The following is a 16848-nucleotide window of genomic DNA, read 5'->3' as shown; positions in this document are numbered from 1 at the left end:
TCATTTCTCATAAACTAGAACTCCATCACATCTTTCCACCAAGTTTCTTTTGATTTCTTTGTTGTAGAACAAACAATGCTTGAAAGCTAAGAAAGTCTCATTTCTAAGATGTTTCTGTTTTCAATCGAGCAGCAGAACTATTTATTTTCCTAGCCAGTGATGGAATTAAACAATTTGTCTTTGAAAACTCTATAAGCCTTCACCCTGACAACCCCCCCATCTGCTTTTCAGATTAAGGTACTTTGATTTTTACCAGCTAAAGGTTTATGAACTGCTGTATAAACCCAATTACTCTCATAGTAAATTATTTAAAGCTTACATGTTATTTTTTAAATTTTTCCCCACGGAGTACTCTGGAGATTCAGAAAAGGAAAGGCTCACTAGGGCATTTCGAATTAAAAATGTGTAACAGGGAAAACCATGGAGCTTCCAGAAACTCAGAATAAAACAACCCTCAATGCAGTTAAGTGAGGATGAGACACACCCCAGGAGAGACTTTTCAGTGTAGGACTGTTAAAAAAAGAAAAAAAAAAAAAATCTATTTCAGTAGGAGGGAGTTCTTTAAAAACAGATTAAGTTTCATCCGAGTAGTATTTATTCCTTAGCTGGTCTCTGCCTCACTTCCTGATTGAAAACAGGGATGGGAAAGATCTTAGTGTACTTGGTTTGGATGTCATCAGCAGAAAACACACAGTGGACAGTGTTTCATTTAAAAGTAAAGCTGCCCTTGGTGCTCACTGTCTCTGTTTTAGCTGTGTCCACAAAGTCCATCCCAGGAGCAAACAGGCCAGGCTGGAGCCCCGCGTAGGACAATGAGGGAGGCCACGTGGAGCATGGGACAAGAACTGAACCCACTACTGCCCCTCTGAACCGGGACTGACCTAGGAGAAAACAAACGAGTCCCTGGGAATAATCACAATTTAATGCCAGCAGGAGCTAATTCATTTTCTGGTCACCAGTACTGGGACAATTTGCATTGCCCAGAGAAAGTGGCAGGACAGGCAGCGTTGCTGTCCCAACAGCAGCTCTCCTTACAGATCAGTTCCTGAGCCCAAATCCACCGTTCTCTGAAACTACTCTTCTCCACTGGGGCACAGAAATGACCACAAAACCTCCCACTGGCAGCCACAGTGCTTTAGCAAGATGACTGCAGGGACGGTATTTCCTTGGCTGTGGTACGATACAGCATTATTTGGAGACGACTAGCAATGCACCTTTATCTTCTGCTATACAAAAGCTAAGGAAAGATTCCCAAATTCAATTGTTACATTCTTAGTTTTAGGACAGTGAGTAACTGTTCACATACATTAGTATTGGTCACATGCAAGCTGTTAAAGTTATAGTCCTAGGCAAGTTAACAAGAGTAACCAGAAGCTTAGAAGCGTCCTTCAGGATGTACCCAAACCAGGGCACACAAAGGGAAGGCAGGGGAACACCCCACTTTTAAAGAGCTGGCATTCACAGCAATTTGTTCTGCGCCGTTCTCTTCCGGTACGTTTTGTCATTTATGCACTCAAGCACAAAAAAAAAGTGTGCTAAAACAGCATCACAGCAACACTGAGCGATTCACTTGAGATGTCTGGTCTGCATGTGCATGTAGTGCAAAAAGACTGACGTGACCAGAGCACTGATTTCCAGTGTCCCAACCTACCGGTTACTCTCCCTTCTGCCACCGGTACAGCACAGCTAAGCAGCAGCCAGGTGAAATGACTTAGTTATTTAGATTAATTAGGGAAGAACAAGCAACAGCACTAACTCCCAAAAGTGTAACACAGCTAAAACAAGCTGATGCTTTCCTTCAGAGCTGGTGACTTCCCTGAAGCTTAGCAGGGCTGACTCCAGAGGTTCAGTGCCGTGTCCCACGCGGCGTTAGAGGAATGCCAGGGAAAGCACGCGGCTCGGACAGCGCAGGGACCAGACCTCCAGCTGCAGAATGATAAATAGTTTCTCAAGAGCTGCTTGCTGTGAGACTGGCCCCTGCTGTCAGACCAGCATCAACCGATTTCAATTGGGGGTGGTTACCCGCCAACTGGCCCCCGGACAAGGAAGACCAAGGTGCCGAGTTCAAGAGCTGCAGCTGGTTCAGGGAAAGGCAGCGCTGCTGCCAGCACAGCCAGTCTGCGCCGCCCGTCCAGCCCCGCAGAGCCGCCTCCGGGGGCACGGGGACCGCTGCCTCCAAAGAGAGACGCATCCCTGGTGCCCGTCTGCAAGGCAGAACAAGAAGGAATTTTCAGTTGTCAGTTTTCTAACGTAAATCGCTGGCATCTGCATAGGAAAGAGCAGGTAGAGGGGAGCTGCAGCAAAGAGAGGTCTGAACAGTGGCTGGAGGACAGCAAGGAGCTGCGAGCCACAGAGATGTACTCCGTGGCACTGAGCTCGTACCAAAGGCAGGCAGCTTCCACCCCTCCACAGCTCCCCATGAGAAAGGTTCAGAGGCAGAGCAGAGCTCACTTCGCATCCTCTCTTTATGGTAACCACCTACCAAAGACAAGACGTGCTGCACAGCACCTTGCTTTTCCAGGCTGGTGTCTAGAGAATGATAAAAAAAATAGGAGAACAGTTTAAAAGATCTTGAGAGCACATGAAACCCAAGAGAGGATGACCAGAGCTCGCTGCACTTTGGCTGCACTGTGCCCTCTGGCCAGCCCCAGGTTCTCCCCTGTTTGGGTCCCTCCCCTGCTGCCACCAGACGCCCCAAACCTCAGCTCAGCTGCTGCAAGGACACAGCCCCAGACACTTTCACCACCTAAATTCTGGGGTTCATCTGAATGAAACTGAGCCTATCACTCTGAACCGATCTTTTTTCCTCTCTTCCCAAGCCTTTTTTTTTTTTTAATTTTTGAAAAATGGAGTATTTTGGTATACTTGGTATGTTCTCTCCTTCAATTCACCTACACCTACTACACATCCCTTTGTTTCAGATCTCTCATCGCTAGTGGGAGTCAGGCCTCATGAATTTAGGACACCAACAGAACTTAGCACTTGTCCAGACCAGGAAAGGAGTTGACAGCACTTTAGCCTCTGACCCCAGCACAGATCCACTCAAGATTAAATCGGTTCTGTTGGCTGGATTACCTTCTGACAGCTAGTCTGACTGAGGCCAAGGACACTGATGCTGGTCTGCAATACTGGGTCACGTACTTTTAGGACTGACGCATCCGTGTCAGCTTTCAAAATTTCTGCAGAACACTGTGCATGCTTATCACACTTTTAATAAAAGCCATGATGTAATATGTTTCCCAGAGCAGTTGCAAGCCTCCTGCCAGGGCCCCACAGAGAGCCAGCGCTCTGCCAATGTTTGTGCCATTTAAGTTCCATTAATCTTGTATTTGCAGCAATACTAAGTTCACAAGAGATCATATCGTTAGGGTCTTCCCAGCTATGATTATCTCTCGAGTCCTTGAAACTCTGACCCAAGAGAAGCCCATCTCCGCCAAAGAGGGCGGTGTGCCAGAGGCGCTCTGCAGGTTTGCTCCTAGCCCTGCAGCTCCCCAGGCTGGGCAGAGCCATTGCTCACCCTCTTGCACACCACCACCACTGAATATTGCTCTACCTTCAACTACTTCAGAGGGTTTTTTTGCTTCAGGATCTACTGCTAAAGCTTCCATCTTTAAGGCTCCTCCCAACGTAGCTTACAGTCCAGGTATTCTCTCCTCTCTTCCATTAAGGCTCCTCTGTCTTGCACTATAGGAGAAAAGCATACCAAGTATTCCAAAGTATATTTTGCAAGACAAAATTAATATTATACAAGCACCTCTATTATGCAAGCATCATGATCTTGATGCCAAATACGTGTCTCTAGTTTCTAGCATCTGCAATGACCAAGTTCAGCCCCTCTATCAACTGAACCTCCTCTCAAATCCCCAATTAGTGACGGGAGGTCCTGTCCGTGCCTCCCTTTTGTGTGCTCTGCTCTGCTCACAGGAGCCTTTTAGGAAGTTTGAAAAAAAATCACTGCCATGGCATCGTCAAGCTGTCAACATAACCACAAGCCTACTCTGTTTATGAAAGGGATATGCTGTAAACTAGCCTCTGCAACAAGGTGTTACACTGCAGAGCACAGCGCTCTACAGCCCAGGACACAGCGCTCTCAGCGGCTTGTTAGGAGGACTGAAAACAGCAATTCTTGATTATAAAGTCAAGCCCACCTACCAGCAGTAAGTATCAAAAACTGATACGGACTATGAGAAAAAGTGTTCTGGAAAAGGAAATAAAAAGCTTTTTAGCTCATAACTTAGGAGAGATTTGAGAATTGGAATACCTACAAAAGTTTGGTTTAGCCACCTAATAATCTCAACAAAATATTTTAAGTAAGCTCTATTTTAGCTAGGAAGGGTATGACCACCATAGGGAACATTTAGCTGTTGGGGGCTAAAGGTGCCTTACAGAAAAACCCAACTCTTCCATGATGCTGCTCAGAAGAGACAGGAGCGGTCACAGCACCTCTGCACCTCCCTGCCCACGGGCCAGACAGCAGCAGCCACATGCAGAAGAGCCACACGGACCAGGACCACGCAGACACTGCTCCGGGCACAACACAAACCCACTAGAAGAGACATGCTTGAAAAAAATAAAACATTAAGAATAAAGCAAGAGGAAATATGTAATAAAATATTAGAGAGGCGGCAAATTAAGAGAGGTCTCCCTTTTTTTTTTTTTAAAGTTTTTTTTCCTCTTTTGAAAAGAGCAGGAAAGTCATTCTCTTATGCAAGATGTTTTAATTCACATTATCATTCTGACATCTCATTCACAGGCCCACCAAAACAACACAGGGAAAAGGTCAGACACTGTGTAATAGCTATACATTAAGCAGCAATGAAAAACAAGAAACATCCCACACTGAGGACACGCTAATGGCTCTTTTGAGTCAACACATACCTAATTCATTTTTTAAGACTTTAAGTTGCAAATTTTTATTCAGCTTTCACAGCACAAATAGCCACAAGAAAGCTACCCAAAACCCCAATTTGCCAAATCAGGATTATTTGATACGAAGGTCACTTCCTCCAGCCCCAGGCAAACTGCTTGAAACCCCTTAACAGACAGAAGTAAAAAGTACAAGGAATACTTTTATCGATTTTAGGATACAAGACACAGGTCAAAGACTGAGCGCACAAAGATAATTCACGCTTCTAGAGGAACATAAAAACACTAAATACTCAGAAGCGCCCTGTGCTGGCATCAGTGGGGTGCAACAGTTAATTTATTAAGACAGATTAACGCACCCACAAAACCTACAGTGCTAAGGCAATTTTGACCTCTCTAGATTGGCTGCCAATATGATATAGGTCCAAAAGAAATTACCCTTTTCTGCTGCGACAGAACAATAAATTGGCTTCCTTGAATACAGTGGTTAAAGAATCCAAGTTCCTGACCTTGAATGTTTTACTAGTAGTATGCTGTGCTGTAGGGAACAATCAGGATGACATTTGCTGAAATGTGTGGGATTTATGATATAATAGGTTGCACATATGTGCCAAAAGAGAAAAAAACCCTCTTAAATCCAAGCAAATCAAGATTAATTAGCTATTAAAATAGCTAAGAGAACACAGTGCAGTACAGGTGGTACAACAAACCATCTTACTTTCTGTACACAGCGACTAAATTTATTTTTGAGGTTACATCGTATGTGTATCTTCGATCACACTCTCACTGGGAAAAGCAAAAATTGCTGCTCCTTTGTAAACTTTTTGTAATTCTGTAGGTTTGCACTTTCATAAACAAACACTATGCAGTCCTTTTATAGGAAGCCCCACTAAGACCACAGGAAAATCCCGTATTGTCTGGCTTTGATCACCAAGACAGACTGAAAATTAACTCTGGTATTTTCACAATGATCCTCGTATTAAGGGAGAGGACACGCCGCACACATTCACCTCTCCACTCTAGATTCACTCTAACTTTTCCCCCTTTTCATCCAGCCTGGCGACTTTTTGTTTTATTGTTGCTAATTGCAATTACAGGTGTTCAGAAACCAACAGCCTGACCGATGCCTCATACCTTAAATGCCACCCCCGCAGCCCAGCGCTCTGCTGTGGACCGTGTCTCTCCAGCAGCACCGAGCAGGCTGTGGGATCACAAAGCAAACATTCTTCTTTTTTTTCTTCCTACTGCCCCAGGAATGCGAACAAGTTGTTAATACCCTGCAATCTGCTCGGTTTCCCTCTTAATCCTCAGTTTAACCAAGCCTCTCCTTGCAGGAGATCATATCAATATGTCCCTAGCAGTCAAACAATGCGGAAAAGAGCCAATGTTATTGTGAGCCTGAGGTGGAACGACTCGATTCCCAGCAGGAGATCAATTTGTACAAGGAACCAGTGAGTTTTTCTCTAGCAGGGGTAACCACTTCACACGAGTCAGACTCCCTGCAACAACAAATATCCTCGCTGGGACACGGTCAGCTAGCAAAAGCTCACGTACAACAGCTGCCGTTCCCTTTCCGCAGGTCAGGAAAGCGAGGCGCGCACATCAACCCTCCTCCTGCACAGGTCTTCAACCAAGACACCTTTATGCAGCTTTTCACATCCTACGGGCATCTCTTGACTCTGATCAGGGACCACATCACAGGACAAGAGGTCCCACAGCTGCATTAACCCGCAGCCTGGAAATCTGACCCACACCCCTCCTTCCAGGTACCTTCGCTCCAAGTTTTGTTATTCCGCAACATGGTGAACTACCCATTGAGTTTATTTTCACACAACTTTTAGCAGCTCTCAGTTCCCCACCAACTACACAGTTAAATTCAAAGACATTTCCAGCACCGACTGCACCTCCCCAGGGCTACGCACGCCTTGGTTTGCTGTACACAGCCCAACCGCAGCATCCAAGAACACCAGAGACCAACTAACTGACGTTGCAGACCTACGTTGGCCATAATACCCTTTTGTTACGTTACTCCATCCTGGGAAAACTGAAATTATTGACAGATAAAATAATTAACATGAAAATAATTATAGAGCAGACTGATGACTTGGAGAGGCAAGGAGGCCCAGCTGATGCAGGGCCACTTGGGTACCAAATCAGTAAAACCTGAGCAAGAGAAAGTCCCTCCTCTCCAGGCTTTTTGAAGTCCCCTTTAATACTCACTTAACTCTTTTCATTCAGCTGTTTACAGGATAGTTGAACTATTTGTTAAAGACTCAACATCTTCCGCCACTTAACCAGAGAGTGGAAAAACTGCTTTATCCACCCTTGTAGGTACCGAAGTACCACCCCGAGCAAGCTAGGACTTGATTTACACGAGAAAATAGCTGCTCAGCAAAAGCCTCCCACGTGAACACCCTGATCCCGGCTAAGAATATTGACAGACAAAATTAGCACAGAAAAAGCATTACATTTTCACCAGACCTGATTTCTGTAAAGGCTTCCCTGTTTAGGGAAATGTGAAGGGGATGCAGTCAAAGTAAATACCGCTCCATCACCTGAATATTTTCAAAACACATTCTCATTGCTCTGCATTTCCCAAAAATACAACAAAAAAGCGACAGAGAATTCCTCATTACCCAGTGCGACTGTTGAAGAGACTGATGGAGAACAGCGATACGGCAGTACCTATACACTGGTATTACGATGTTGTTACTCTCAGAATTGACAGACATATTAATTGGAGACAGCTGCAAGGAAAAATATCCTAACGACATGATTCATTAGTTTTCATAGATAATTACATCTGCTCATGGCCTCACAGTGAATCATTCATTTAGGGAATTTTTGGGGTATTAAATTTAAATGCAGTAATCAGATTTGTTAATCTGTGGGACAAGGCAAACCAAACAACATTTTATTCAGGGAATTGTTTATACTTTCAACATTGACATTAATTCAGCAGCAGGAAAAAATTAGCAGCATAATGTATGCTCATGTAGGTTAAAAATTATTAACGGTAATCTCCTTCGCTCCCTCCAGCGCCTGTAACGAGACTGTACAGATTTCTTCAAGGCAGCCTGGACTGCAATATTTTTCCCTGGGTGCATCTTAATGCATTACACAATCCAGTGGCCTTTTTAAAAAAAAAATAAATATTTTTGATAGAACGAAAGAATTAAAATAATTTATACTTGGTTTTGCCACTCTACAGACTCAAAATACACCTGGTTTTCAATTGCTGTTGTATTACACCTTTAAAAAATGAGTTTAAAACATTATTTAGCTGGTTTTGTTACTTTGAAGTAGCAGCACATATCCTCAGACAGAAACCCTAGAAAAACTTGCAGATGCAGGCCAGTTCCCTTCTTATCAAGTCACATAAACTCTTCAGTGAGCTGAACTCCACCTTAAAAACAGATAATTTTTTGCCCATTTCTTCTCCTGGAAGCCAATCTGGAATTTCCTATCTCTCAGTTTAAAAAAAAAAAAGCAATTTTCTTGTCTGTAGTATTTATGGTCAATTTATTCCCAATTTTTCTTGAACCAATATTCATCTTCAGCTTCAATAGTCCTTTTTCCCTCCCCGATATTTTACTGCCAAAACACGAACAGAAAGCAAACCGTATCTCCTATCCATCCACATCTGGTCAGACTACACAACCAAAACATCAGAGCCTCTCTCCATGCTATAAGCTTTCCTTCACCCTCCACAGCCTTCACTTCTCTGGGCCCATTTCTCCTCAAATCCATTCTTCTGGAACACAGATTTGAAATGTAAAATAAACTTTCACAAAGCTGTGTCCAGGTGCAGTGACTCCAACTGCTACGGTAGCCCCAAGCACACTTGTCACCTGCTCCACATTACACTGATTCTCTCCCCATTAAACCAGCAAATATTTGGGTGGATTTAGGACAAGCTGAGGACACAGTCAGTCAATTGCTGCAGCTCACCAGACCAAAGATAAACTCAGGGCTTCATCCTCACAACCATATTTTAGGAATTCCACAATCATCAGATGATGATCTGAACCATGTTGAAGAAAACATGAAGGATCAGGCAAGAGGTATCTCATGACATATCAAAGAACCCCACACACCTTTAGCAAACTAACTCCATACAGCTTTCAGAGAAGAGCAGCTAAGGTTCACAACCATCACAACAGGGGAAATACCTTTTTTTTGGGTCAAGAAAGAAAGAGTAGCACCTTCCCCAAAGACATGAAGTGAGTCCTAGAGCAAGCCAAGAATGAAAGTCCCAAGTTCCAACCACCAGACCACAACTATTCAATAGCAGCCACAAACAGAGTTGTTCCTACGTGTATGGGAGAGAGCACCTTTGACACCACAGCTTGGACTTCTCTAAATGCATGTGCTACTGCTGAGAATCAGAAATCAATGTGCAACTTGGTATCTTCTGCTTTGGTGAAGCTGCACCTACGCAGTTGTATTTTTCTTCACTGAGGTTTAGGGGACAGGGGGTTGCTCCATAGAAGCTGGAACAAATTAATATTTCCCTGAGAATTATTATTTTAAGAGAAAGAACCAGCAGAAGTTAAAAGGTAAGCCAACATCTTCTATTTTCTTTTAGTTAAGCGTCTGACAACACACAGTATATTTTATTCAGGATCTAGGCCCAAACACTATATGGTGATAAGCTCCTTGTTAGGCACACTCTGTTACTGGAAAGCATCCCAGGCTCCGCAATAACGTCCCAATTTTTGCAATACCTACAAGCTTAACGCCCACGTCACAGCCGTGACTTCGAGAAAGACCTTTCCCAAAGAACGACATTCGGGGTCTCTGCTCACCTCTCCCAAAAACATGCTGTTCAGCTTTAGCTAGTGCAGCACCACTTGTTTGTGTAACTGGAGAAGTGTCAAGCGCTCTCTTCCAGTGATTTAAACTCCTCCAGTGTTAGAAGGAAAACAAAGAACAAAGATGCTGAAATATCCATCATCTTGCAGAGCGCCCACAGGGAGTAGCTGGAGGAATGCAGCGCACCGTGATCCGCTGGCCTCGCTTCCAGGTTACCGCCCGCCCGGCGCACGCAGACTCCCTTTCCTGTGCGTACGGAGAGGACTCGGGAAAGAATTCACCTCGACGGCTCTTCCTGACCACGCAGGGCTCAGCATCCCCAGGAGAAGCTGCCTGAGCTGAAGGCATCAGGGACTGCTCGGTGCCGTACGGCCACAGCAGGCTGCTGGACCTTGCACACCGCACAGGCAACTTGTGCTTCTGCAGAGAAGGCAGAGGCATGCCTGTATTATTCTTGTAACAAATTCAACAACTTGAAAACAGCAAACCCAAGAGCTGTTTGCTAAGAAGGGCTTTGGTTACTAAATGCAGAAACCCACACAAGACATTTTTCTCTCATTCCCCGAATTTGGAGATCACATACACATATTTTATTAATACCACCAGCTACACAAATGCCAAGAAGAGAACTCATTCCCAGTGACAATTAAGGACACCAACTTCCCTCTCACTGAGAAAAGGAAGTACAAGCAGGGAGATAACTAAAATAAATTAGATAAATTAAAAAGAAACACAGCAGCAAGCACACTAAGCAGAGCCAAACAGGGGACAAACACTGTCCTTGGTAACCTCAGCGCACAAGGGCCATGCTAAGCACCAATAGCTTCAGGATGGGTACTCCAACAAAACACAGGCACAGCCACCCAGTGCTCCGTGTCCCTGTCTGAAAGGGGCACGAAACCACCACACAGCCTTTGGTCAACAACTCTCAGTCCCCATCAGTAGAGTCACACTGAGCTGAGAGCAGTTTAACTGAGAAGACATGGATGCAGAACATTAGTCCTTCCCTTATTTACTTTATTGCGTTTTGTCACTGGAGAGGAATTCATTGGCGACAGTCATAATTCAACTCAAGGAAGAAAATAAACCACTCGGAGCTGTTTTCAGAAGCAGCAGAATCAAATGAGCAGAGTCACGCTTCTGGAGGAGCTGAGCCACAGCGTTTGGGAGACACACAAGTGTTACAGCAATGCCAAAACTTTGGCTCAGCACACTGCAACGCACACCCAAGGTGCATTAAGTGCATCCCATCGCCAGGATGGAGAAAGAGACCCAGGAGACCGGTAACCTGCTCCCAGGGTAAGACCGGAGGGGAGAGGCTCTTCACTACCGAGTAGCTGGATGTGCTGACCCCGCTGCGGCTTCTCTGCCGTGCCGCACTCGGATGGGAAGCAACGCTTCCATCTCTGCCTCCACTCCAGACAGCACTTTTTTTTTTTTTTAAACAGTTCGGCAATTGTTTTAAGAAGTCTAGAAGGGGAAAAACACGTTCCTCTGAAACAGCATCACTGCCAGCCACCGGACTGCAGGATCATCAAACCTGTAGCCACTTGCTGACCCCATACTTAAAAAGCACCTCAGAAATAACATTGCCTGAAATAATGCATTACATATTAAGAGCAAGAAGAAAAGCAGTGCCTTCTTTTTACAAGGGATAAAATACACCTTTTGATTCTTAACTCTCCTCTTTAAACGGTTTATTCTGTGCTTCTCTCCCACATGGAAAGGATGAAGAATGACTGGGGAGGGTAGTGGTTCAGGACAGTTTAAGTGTGCATGAAACGGCTGTTCACTCTCAGCACACCACTTGTGCTCTAGTGAGATCGCCACAAACCCATGACACCGCTCATTTGTTCAACAAAGTTTCATGAATTCCAGCTGGAGACTCCTTTTTTCTTCCCCTAGGGCCAAAGGGAAACTTACTGATATTTTTCATGTTTAGGATGTGGGGAAAAGCACACAGGAACATGGAAACATATTAAAATGTTGGATTTCTCTTCCCCCAGTCCTCCCCCTTTTTTCCAGAAGAAGGGAGTCTTCCAACCCCTAACACAGATCAAAAAAGCAGACTGCATGTGAATAGCATCAGCCAGCACTGAATTAATTCACCCCTCTGAACCCTCGTTCGCTATATAGAAGTTACCATACACTCACAGCAGCAACAATCAGCTCGACTCCCAACGCCTTTCAGCTGGCATTAAACAAAGATTTAGTTTGGGGGTACAAGAACAAGAGCATCCCCTGCAGGAAGGGACCCAAAACCAGATTGATACACCAGTGATCACTGCAGCACTCGTGACCGCAGCTAATTGGTTTTCAGCTTTGGGCAGAAAAAAAAAGCAGTGTCTGAGCCACTGCCAGCAAGGATAGGTCTTCCTAATTTACCTAGGACCTTCTGAGCAAAGCTAGATTTAGAAGTTTCAGTGGTTACCACCACCCCTTTGATCTGGAAACACCAGAGGATCTGATGGGAACTCAGCGGAGCAGCGACGAACAACCCCAGTTATCAGGGATGGTTTGGGCAGGACTACAACTGTGCAGTGTCTGCAGCTTATTTTCATATAATAACTGTTAGCGAGGACTGTTGGAAAGCTTCCCCCCTTTCACAAAACAAGTCTCTCACTAAAGTGAACAGCGCCAGTCAGTTTATTAAATGTTTTTATCCCAGAACTGAAGAATGGCTTTCTGCTGTGTTTGTGTTTTGGTGACACCAGTACATTCAGATTACTTTAGTCAGACAATATCTGCTGCTTTTAATGCCCAGCTGCTCTATTTAATCCCTGTTAAAACTGGTTTTCCCCTTCAAATTTCTTTAAACATTGTATTGGGAGACTTGTTTAAAACATATTCCTTATAAAGGCTCCTGGCAACTCTGAAATGAGTGTTTTTCTTAATTTTCTTACTAACTTCAGAGGATAAACTGTTCAGCTGTCACAATTTGACAGCATGGACAACGTTAATAAGTTGGATGAGAAGCCAGACCACAAAACTCCTGAGGTCCCACACCACTTCCCTCTGTCTTGATTCAAACGAGGTCTACTGACGTGCTCTGACAGACCAAGTGTCACGGAGTCGTGCAGAACAGCCGAGCACCTTCAGTCCAATAGACAGACAGCAAACATTTACTAATTCATATCTACTAATTAAGTTCCTCTTAACCGGGTAGATGACATTAGCAAATGTCCACCAGGGCTTGTACAGCAGAACAGAAAACAGTTCCTGGGCATTTTGTGCATGAAACTATTTGCCTTCCTAGAGAGATGACTGCTGTACCTGTCTGACAGTTAGGGACAGGTTCACACCTGCATTTTGCCTCTGTAGATAAGACTGTTGATCATCCTTCAATTCAGTTGCACATCAAATACATAACCACCTTTTTATTTAAAAAATATCAACCAGGCAAAACTCCACACACCCCCTAAATGATATAATTCAGCTTGTTATCACACACAAGTTGAAAACAGCACCAAGCCTGGCACATGCTCTCTTTAAAGGTCCCCCAGCCCCCATATTAATGGTTTTTTTTTCTGTTTTTCACAAAAATCTGAAAGCTTCTCTCTCAGCAGGGACTGAGGAGCAATTATTGCCTTCAGAATAAACCCATATAGAAACACGGATATTCAGAATAGCTGTTGGCTATCACTGATCTGTAGCCTGAGCACCACACTAAGAGCAACAGAAGACAGGGAAGTTGAGAAACTCTCAGCTGAGGCTTGGTGACGATGTATGTCCTACTGAAAACTGAATTAGCACAGCCGTTTTGAGAATGGATAATTTGAGTTTCTAATGAGCTGGAACATCACTTTTCCCACCTGTCAGGACTCCTATTATAAGGAGGTGTCTCAGCCTCGAAAATTTTGGTTGAAATGCCACCACAGTTGCACTGTGACTACTCAACAGAAAGCAGAGAGATTTGCCTTATGCTTACAATAAAGCTATAAGAGCTCTTCTGAATCAGCTTTGATTACTGAGTTTGATTTGTTTGTTTCTGAGGGGTGCAAACTTCCACCACTTAACAACTTCTCTTGCCATTCTCTTCCAACATGAATTCCAGCTTGATATAGAGCCGGTGAGGAAGCATACAGCGGATCTGGGGTTTATTTCCATTTCAAAGAGTTCCCTTACGCTAGAAGTGAAACAGAAACACGCTATAACATCTAACTACAACGTGAGAAGACAGATCACAAGGGATTCTGTCGTGAATGCTGACATAAGTCAGTGCAAAAGTGGACTAAATACGCTGGTTTCCTTTCTCCAGCAGCTTGCCCTAAAGATAAAATCTGTTTCAAGTGTTAAGGGAAGGTGGAATTGGTCTCCGACTCAGATGTTAGTCTCTCTCATTTGCTTTCTGTTTTTTAGAACAGCCTTCCAGGTGAGAAGGTGACACAGCACTATAAAAACTGACCCCCAAAATCGCCAAGACTGTTTACAGTCCTGCCAGGCAGCAAAGCTGTAGTTGGCAGGATTCAGTGGTCCCTTGCTGCTGAGGAGCCAGCAGCAGCAACGCCACACTTGCGACTCTCACGCTTTAACTAGTATTACCACTGCTGAAAAGCCATGCTAGAACTAGCAAGTATAAACATTCACAAAATGAGATGAGGAAGAGAAGCCTGGACTGCCACCACTCCCTCCCTACAGCATTTCTAATCATACTTTTTGGAAAACACGAAGAAGGAACCTGAAGCAGCCCCTTTCCCAGAGATGGCTGGAGACCCCAGAAGAGGGGACCAAAGACCGTGCCTGCAAACGAGAGCATCCTTGCACACCTTCCGCTCCGCTTCCCTGGGGGTTCTTTGTGCCCCATCACGAGTGGCTCCATGGTGAGGAAAACGAGTTTATTTGCTATCAGTAGCGCCCCAGAGGCACAGCAAGCCCAACAGGTTGTCAAGTGCTGTGCTAGGAGAAGCCACCAGCCAAGACTCAACAAGCAGCACTAGACTGCCTTTCCTAACAGACCTTACCACACACATTAGTCACCCAGCCCACCTTAGTCCTGCCACATCTACACATCAGCAGACTTCAATTTCAACAAATGGATGCTGAGTAAAGACCCTACAATCGCCCGGCCTGCCCTGGAGGGAAGCAATACAGAGCTCAGTATGGAAAACCAATGATCAGGTTAAATGTGTTGTCTCTAAGTTCTGGTCTAGCAGACAAAAACTTTGAAAACAAGTTACAGAAAGCAGAGAACAGAACCAGAGGGGAGGGGAGGGATTAGACAAGTCTCCGAAATGACAATGAATTTGGGAAGAACAGGAGGTTACTAAGAGTCATTTACTAAAAGTCATTTTCAGAACACAACACCCAGATGTGAAGAACCTCTCCTACCAGTGCTGTTCTACCTCCTCCATGCTCAATATCACTGAATATTCAACCTCTCTGCTTTAAGAGCAAGCACCAACCATTGTGGATGAAGGCATAACCCTGTAACAAAAAGGAATACATTGATTTTACATACAAACCTTCAGACCCTCCCTTACTAAAGTCCTGTGGTCTCCAACTATGACAGTAATTTTCCTTTCATTGAAAACACACCACCCACATTACCCATAAGCAAAACTATTATAGTTCCTATTGTAACAAAGCATCAAATGGAGTTTTTCAGTAAGAAGTGAAGTCACAACAGCTTAACTAGTGGAAAGTACTAAATTAAGCTAAATAGGCTCTATTCAAGTTTGAGCACCGCTACAATTACCTATGATTAGTGAAGTAGCCTAAAACAGCAGGAAAAACCCAAGTGGTCAACACTGACCCCAGCTGTCACACAGATGCACCAGTACCAGCAAATGCATAATCCAGCCCAAATTCTCACAAGCTCTTTGATCATTAGCCCTGCCACAGTCTTCTCTATCCACAGGCTGGTGCTCTGAGGCAGTTTGGTCCCAATAATAATTTCCAAGTGAAAATACTTATTTATAATGGGAACTGTTACATAAAAAGTAGTCTATGTCCTAAGCTGGACCAGAAGGAAGCTTTCCTCCCAGCTTATCTGATTTTCTATTCATTTAAAATATCATGTTTCGGAAGGCCACTTTAGAGTTCAATACACACTGCTAATTTTCTTTGGCAAAAACCCATGTTATCTACAAACACTGGTTGAAAACCCAATTACAGTAATGTGATACCCACACCCCGTTGCATAGCAACTGGATACACAGGGATACAGAAAATGTTGATATTCCAAAATAACAGCAGGTAACAGAGTTACTTCTTAACTGCAAGCAGAGCTACATGAGTAAGCTGCCCAGGTGGAATGCAGGAGTTCAGGAGGTAAGGAACATCAAAATTCAGAGGTGCCAGCCCAGTTCCCCAGCTTGTTTGGGGCACTGTCCCAGACCCCCCAAGCCTGGAACGATCCCTCCTTGTGACACTGTCCCGGCTCACAGCTCATTCCTGCCAAACGCTGCAGCGCCAATGGGCATCTCCTGCTTTCTCTCCACCTGCTCCACACTACCCCAGCCTCTGGACCCAGGAAAAAAGGTAAGGTTCTACTCACCCCTGCAAGCCCAAGGCAAAGCTTGCTCAGGGAAATGTTAGCCAGAGAAAACGCAGTGGACAAATGAACAGGTCTCCATCAGAGCGACTTCAAGGAGACTTCAGAGCTCTGTCAAGTTGTGATGGATTTTTCCCCAAACTAAGGACCATCTCAGAGGCTAGCATCAGTCCCCTCCACCATTACATACCTATGCTACAGCACAGATACCAGACCCCGGCAACATAAAAGCGATTACAGAATCACAGAATTGTCTAGGTTGGAAAGGACCTTGAAGATCATCTAGTCCAACCGTTAACCCAGCACTGACAGATCCCTCAGCGCTATGTCACACACCTCCAGGGATGGGGACTCCACCACCTCCCTGGGCAGCCCATTCCAACGCCTGACTACCTGTTCTGGAAAGAAATGCTTCCTAATATCTAGTCTAAACCTGCCCTGGTGCAACTCGAGGCCATTACCTCTTGTCCTATCGCTTATTACTTGGTTCCAGAGACTCATCCCCCCTCTCTGCACCCTCCTTTCAGGTAGTTGTAGAGGGCTATGAGGTCTCCCCTCAGCCTCCTCTTCTCCAGACTAAACCCCCCCAGTTCCCTCAGCCGCTCCCCATCAGACCTGTGCTCCAGACCCTGCACCAGCTCCGTTGCCCTTCTCTGGACACGCTCGAGTCATTC

At 44.8% G+C, this 16848-nt stretch overlaps 1 protein-coding gene across 9 annotated transcripts in view; it reads right to left on the bottom strand.

Moving 5' to 3' along the window:
* STX8 (syntaxin 8) overlaps positions 1-16848 on the bottom strand; it is a 115658-nt gene that overhangs the window by 69204 nt on the left and 29606 nt on the right. The window contains exon 7 of one of the 9 annotated variants that reach the window (XM_074889541.1): positions 15010-15105. The exons of the other annotated variants lie outside the window; for them this stretch is intronic. Coding sequence (XP_074745642.1) covers positions 15041-15105 — 65 coding nt within the window. The 3' untranslated portion in view covers positions 15010-15040. The remainder of the gene's footprint in view (positions 1-15009; positions 15106-16848) is intronic. 9 annotated transcript variants of the gene reach the window in all.

The sequence above is a fragment of the Strix uralensis genome, chromosome 19 (assembly GCF_047716275.1).
Source record: "Strix uralensis isolate ZFMK-TIS-50842 chromosome 19, bStrUra1, whole genome shotgun sequence".
In the NCBI taxonomy this organism is placed as follows: Eukaryota; Metazoa; Chordata; class Aves; order Strigiformes; family Strigidae; genus Strix; species Strix uralensis.
Note: the sequence above shows the minus strand (reverse complement) of the source record. Positions and strands in the feature narration are given on the sequence as shown.